The following is a 6,363-nucleotide window of genomic DNA, read 5'->3' on the forward strand; positions in this document are numbered from 1 at the left end:
TACTGAATAATCCTGGTACGAATCCTATGATAAGTTTGGGTGGAATTGTGTAGGAATATTTATAGCTCATCCATCATAGGTAAAGCTACTTGCCAGGCCTCTTTGTTTAGAGGATTTGCACTCTTGTCATTAGTACAGCCAGTCGTCTTTGTTTGGAGGACAATTTCTAATTAATTGCCCTCGGACCAACCTGTGGCACTGGCAACATAGGAATGATATTTGCTCATCCATCCCCTCCCTCCCTCCCCCATTCTACATGACACACAAGCTGTACATACTGATGCAGCTCATACGAAAGAAAGAAAGCACACACGCTATGCTGGCCTCATATTTTGGGAACTTAAGGTCGGGGGGGGGGGGTGGGGTATCTTGCCGTAGGTATATCTGTATGTATGTATGTATGTACTTTGGGTTTAGGGAGTTTTAGGAGTGGGCCGACGGTATTTCCTTCTCACTTGACGTCATGTCCAATGATTTAAATAGCTGGAAAGCTTTAGAAACGCCCACCCCTAGGCATTTAACCAGGCACTAGTCGATTTTGTTTCCAATGAGAGAGAAGCGAGGCACTATATTGATCGACCGACGCCTAATTAGAGACGTATGTGGCAGTGTACACAAAGTTGTATGAATGCAGAGGGGAAACAGGCAATCATATTATTTATGCCTGCAGTGGAAAGGGTTGAGACGATAGGAAGAACGAAAAAGGATTAGAAAGACATTTGCCTGGAACAAGAAGCAATAAATCATTATAATAATTAAAGCGAAAGGACTAGTTTTGGTCTATTAGGGATACATGACGATTGAGTTGTATATTGTATGTATGTATGTATGTAAGTAATGTATGTAAATGTATGTATGTTGATCAAGACAATGATGACAAATACATACACTGAATCTTATTAATTAGCCCCAATTAGGACGAATAATAACGAATGAATTAGGCTGAAAGCCATTGATGACTCTCCCCCCAGGCCCAAGGGGCAACTTATACTACTCTGATAGTAGCTAGAAGTGTGACATTGTACAGGTCAATATTAATAAATAAATAAATATATAGAAAGAGTTGCTCTCTAAATTAGAGATCTTCACTTAATAAAACTGAACGGCCTGAGGAGTACTGTAACTAAGGTTTTCTCTTGGATTGCTGCTACTACTGTGGCTATTGATTTGCAACCTGTTTTTATCGCAGAACAGAGGACATGAAAGACGAAGAATTAGGCAATGGTGCAAGAGTAGTAACTGAAGGCGTAACAGAATTAGTCGGTGTAGTATTATTGATGGCTGGTACTCCGGGAGCTTTTTGATCGTTGCCGTTAACTACTGTCGTTGGATCTTCTTCTTCTTCTTCTTCTTCTTCTTCTTCTTCTTCTTCTTCTTCTTCTGTGACATGACTGCTCGAGATATTTGTAGCTGCTATTGTCGACAGATCCATTATACCAGCATCGCCAATCACATCCCCTGATATTGGGGGCTCATTATAAGGCTCAGGAGGTACATGACTTATCGTATTATTATTATTATTATTAGTAGTAATAATAGTAGTAGTAGTGGTCAGTGCTGCTGTTGAATAATGAATCGGCTTCCTGTAGAGTGCATCCAATTCATGGAAATAAGGGCAAGTCTTGGCGTTCTCAGGTCGCTTCTTGTTGCTCTCCCTCGCTCTCTTGAAGTACTTATTGATGTTCTCCCACTTCTCCTTGCATCTCTTGGCATTCCGGTTGGGATACCCCATTCCCGCCATACTCTTGGAGATGTCCTCCCACAGAGGAGCTTTTGGGGCCCCAGCCTCATTGAATTTGGCTTGCATGTCACTGTGTAGTTTGATGAGTGCAAGCACCTCCGCCTTATGCCATCTCTGGCTGCCATTCATGTTTGATGGATCCGATGGTTGCTCACTGCAGCTCCTCCTCCTAAGCACCTGATCTTCACCCCATGAAGACGTCGCCCTCATAATATCCGTTGATAATGGCTCCTGCAGGGAAGGGGAACGGATGGCAGTCGGCGTGGTAGAGCCATGAGAAGACATTTGAGATTTTCTTGGGAGAACAACACTGTGCAGAGGCAGGGCACTCTGCACAGGTTTTGCGGCAATGGGCACTGCATTTGCAGTAGTAGTAGTAGTAGTAGTGGTGGTGGTGGTGGTGGTGGTGGTGATGGCCGGCGAAGGCATACATACCATGGGGCTAGCTGGTAGCTCTACTATATCCTCCTCCTCCTCCTCCTCCTCCTCCTCATGGCTTGTATTTGCGGGTGGTGCTGAAGATAGAAATGGTACGAGAGCAGCAGCCGCAGCAGCAGTAGCTGATTCCAGGGGAGCCGGCGTATTGTAATTGTAATTGTAGTTGTAGTAGGGAGCTTGTGCGCTGGAGCCGGAGCCGGAGCCGGAGCCGGAGCCGCTGCCGCAGCAGCTGTGGAGGAAGTGAATGAGCGCAGCATCACGGCTGGCAGCCGATGTCCTGTCTCGTGCCCTCAGCTCATTGTCCAGGCTCATCCTGGCCATCTCCTGATGCCTCCACCTCTCCTCTCGTAAGGCGCGATCCCTGTCCCTTCTTTCTAGAGCTTCCAGGAACCTCTGCTGCATCTGCTCCTGCCTGTCCAACACTTTCGTCAGCAACCGCTCCAACAATCCGGCCATGGCCCTGTACCTTCTGCTGCTGTTGCTGGAGGAGGCCTTGGCGATCTTCTCCCTGTTCTGCTCATCATCATCACGACCAGAGGTGCGGGCACCTGCATATGGCGGTCCACCATTCCTCTTCCTCTTCCTCTTGCTCTTGCTCTTGCTCTTGCTCTTCTGTACAACAGCAGGCCCCCGTGGATCCGAATAAGTATTACCGGGTAGCATAACGTCTTCCTTATCACTAGTATCCCACCCATTATTATTCTCCTCCTCCTCCTCCTCCTCCTCCTCCTCCTCATTATTGTCGTCAGAAGTCGTGGATGATTCAGTAGACAGGTCAAGGAGCTGGTTAGCTAGTGCTGCAGTAGCCCTATGATTCAACAAAACGCCCGATGTACTTGCAGTAATCTTTCCATTATTGTTATTCCTAAACGCATTAATGCTTTTGCCAACATGAATGGGCCTTGGATTACTGTTATTATTACTATCCGGAGTGTGAGTGTTAGCTGTAATCACATGGGCATCGGCAGCATTACCATTAATTTGGTTGTTACTAGTGCAGGCGCTTATAACCGACACATTGTTGTTATTATTTGTGGACATAGCAGTAATAACAGTAGCAGTTTTAGTAGCGTGATCTTGTCTATATAATGCTTCAAGGTGAGTGAAGAATCGGTACGCTTTCCCATCTTGCCTCTTCTTGTTCTGCCCACCGCCCTTCATCGTCTGCCCTTCTAATTTGCTTCGCTTGTAATACTTGTTCACGTTCTCGAATTTCTCCTTGCACTTCTTGCCACCCCTTATCTGATAGCCTAGCTCCCCTAGCTTCCTGTCTCGCAAATGCCAATTTTTAAAGTTCTGAATTAAAAATGATTCATTCTTCAATTGTTTTAACTTTTGGGTTAGAGTGAGTTGAATTGTGTAAGGCCGTCAGTTATTGTATTGGTTTACAGTTGATTTCCATACCGCATAATTATATCCTTAGGCTACAAGTAAGTAACTATTGGTATAATATGTTTAGTTCATAAAAAAAATCTACACGATTGAATGATTATGTAAACCTTTTAGATACATGATATATGTACACATAAAATCTATGTAGTTGTAGTTGTATTTTGGGAGGCTGCTATATGAGGCCCGTTTGGGATCAACTACATCGTCAAGGATTCGCTTATATATATATATATATATGTGCGCACGCGTAGGAGATGTCGTTAGTCAGGAGATCTGTGATCCTTTACGTCGGATTGAATAGATGTTAAGTATTCAGAAGCAGAGGAGATAATTTATGATGGGTTGGGTTGTAGCGATTAAGGGAATTTGGGTTTTGTGATTAGCTATGATTACAGGATTGTGGTTAGGTTTGCTGATAATGGAAAATGGTGTCATACCTGGACACCTCCTCCCATAGCGGATGTTTGAGGTTGGAATCTCGGAAGGAGGAGTCCATCTCCTGCCGGATCTTCAAAAGGGCGACTGTCTCTTGGCTAGGCCATCTCATCCCTGCCACTGAAGATCCTGCACCGCCAGACCCATCGCGATCTGCAGTCTGGATCGATTCTAATTGCAGGTCCGCCAGACCCTGCTGTAATTGGCCATCATCCGACGACATAATCCCGGCGAACGCTGACTGCTGATTAGTCTGCGGCCCTGAAATCGCCTGTATACTGATAATTAAGTATAGGGTGCATTAACCATGAAGTATGTATATATTGTATGTAACTGCTGAGGTTTAAGGAGTAATTAGTTACCTGCACAGTATCGGGGTTCATATTGTCCTTATTAATCGTATTGATAATGGGATCAGTGCTGTCATATTATTGCTAGCACTATTAAGCATCACGAGGAGTAAATTGCTGCTTTCGATTGCTTGAATTAATTAAGTATCATCACTGATAAACATATATATCCATGCTAAATGATGAACTGACAGATCAGCAATGTAATGAATTGATCAAGTTCATTCACGTCTGCCAAATTAGAATGATATAATGTGGTCTTGCTCCTCAAATGGTAGCTCATAATTAGAGATAGATAATAGTTAGGCCAAGATAATAATTTGTGAGGAGAATAATGGATTGAATAAATATTATTGACTTGTAAAAGATTAATGATAATAGTAATGACAAAGTAGTGAAACTATAAAAAATGGGTCCCAGAGGGAGGAAAGAGAAAGACATTTACATATATATATATATACAAATAAATAATAGCTGGCAGTTACATTGGGATGGGTACCATGGTAAAAGGGGAGTAGGGGGCCAGGACTCAGGAGGAGGCATCTATTATGTACATACATATACATACAAAACAAATCCTCCCATAAAAATAAAAAACATATGTACATACATACATACATACACAGAGCTGCTGCTGTTGGCAATTATTTCACAAGTAAAAAAGAAAGATGTGCGGTTTCATGAAGAGTTAGTCATTCAGTCGATGCTATGGCATGCATGCATATATTTGTTATGTAGTCTATTTAGAGAAGGCGGCTAACTCGATTTTATTTATTTTTTGTTAAAAATAATAATAAAATATCTATATAATATTCCCTTTTTTTCTTTTTGTTTAATTAATGATCATAATAAAAAAGCGAGCAAATTCTTCCTTTACATTACATACATATACATATACATATACATATACATATACATATACATATATTCAACTCCCCATTTGCAGCATGCATCATCGTCGTTCTCCTACCCTTTACTGCTCTTGCTACTACATACTCATTCAGCGCCTTTCCATTGTAGAGACTCGAGAGGTCGTGGTGGGTCAATTTGTCTTCCTTCTTTTATGTAAATACTACTCCATTATTATGTACATAATTAAAATAGGAGTGATTGGTTTACACGTCCTAGGGGGGAGAGGGGGAGAGAGAGAGAACAAAAGTTTAAGAGATGAGACATTATGATGACATTACCAGAATATATTTCATCCCATATATAATTTTTACTTCCTTCTCTTGGCATCTACCAAAATGCCCTGCCCCTCCCATTGAATCCTCCCCCATTTATTTTTATATTTTTGGGAGGGGGAAAGGGGACGTGTGTGGCTGTTTTGTTTTTTTGGTTTGTGTTTTTTTTTAAACATTGACTATCTACTTACACCAACCAACCAACAAACTTTCCTTTTGCTTTTCTCCTTCATCACATGGCCATGGAGGCCCCTCGGCACTCGATAAATCTAGGAAGATGACAAATTAGGTGTGTCGTGCTCCCCTCACTCACTGATGATTAAAAGTCTTCGAAATTGAAAATGTGCAAATGCACAAGTTAAGTGAAAGAAATGTTTTATTTTAACGTTTTCTTCAGTTTAGTCTTATGGTTAAGAAACAACATGTTGGATCACAAATAATGGTTCTCTCTCTTTTTTATTGCTTGTGATGAAGGGTCCACTATGGATACTTCGCTCCATAAGAATTCCTACCCACACAATTACATTGGTATTGTCTTCAACCCCAAACTTTTTATATCCATATACCTATCTATCGTTTATGTTTGTTTATTTATTTATTTGGTTTATATCATAGTTATTGTATACACATTGACTTAAAGTTGTTTGATTGGTATTCACTTGTACACAATTGGATGAATGACTAAGAATCCTACAACATACGATCCTAAAATCATCAACCATCGTTAGTTTATGCGTCTTCCATCTCCACGCTACTTATAAGCTCTCTTCTTTAAATAACATCACTTTGTACATGATGGAATAAAAGGTTTGATTTATCAACT

The 6,363-nt window shown here is 41.5% G+C and overlaps 1 protein-coding gene across 4 annotated transcripts; it reads right to left on the reverse strand.

The window, feature by feature from the left end:
* Nucleotides 1-871: 871 nt before the first annotated feature.
* LOC147849462 (trihelix transcription factor GT-2-like) lies at nt 872-4,676 on the reverse strand. 4 transcript variants are annotated; one of them, XM_087337513.1, is made up of 4 exons: nt 4,369-4,675; nt 4,009-4,277; nt 1,393-3,446; nt 872-1,359 (listed from the first exon to the last, which is right to left on the reverse strand). In XM_087337513.1, exons 1-4 carry the CDS (start codon nt 4,387-4,389, stop codon nt 1,181-1,183), a joined length of 2,523 nt encoding a protein of 840 aa, XP_087193639.1. In that variant the 5' UTR covers nt 4,390-4,675; the 3' UTR covers nt 872-1,180. The 4 variants fall into 4 exon arrangements, with proteins under 4 accessions (XP_087193639.1, XP_087193641.1, XP_087193638.1 ...); XM_087337515.1 differs by having other exon boundaries at nt 872-3,446; nt 4,009-4,267; nt 4,369-4,676; XM_087337512.1 differs by having other exon boundaries at nt 872-3,446.
* Nucleotides 4,677-6,363: the final 1,687 nt, after the last annotated feature.

The sequence above is a fragment of the Azolla caroliniana genome, unplaced genomic scaffold (genome assembly GCF_043228905.1).
Source record: "Azolla caroliniana isolate FFs.n. ecotype wild unplaced genomic scaffold, voAzoCaro1.0.p SCAF_55, whole genome shotgun sequence".
Taxonomy (NCBI): domain Eukaryota; kingdom Viridiplantae; phylum Streptophyta; class Polypodiopsida; order Salviniales; family Salviniaceae; genus Azolla; species Azolla caroliniana.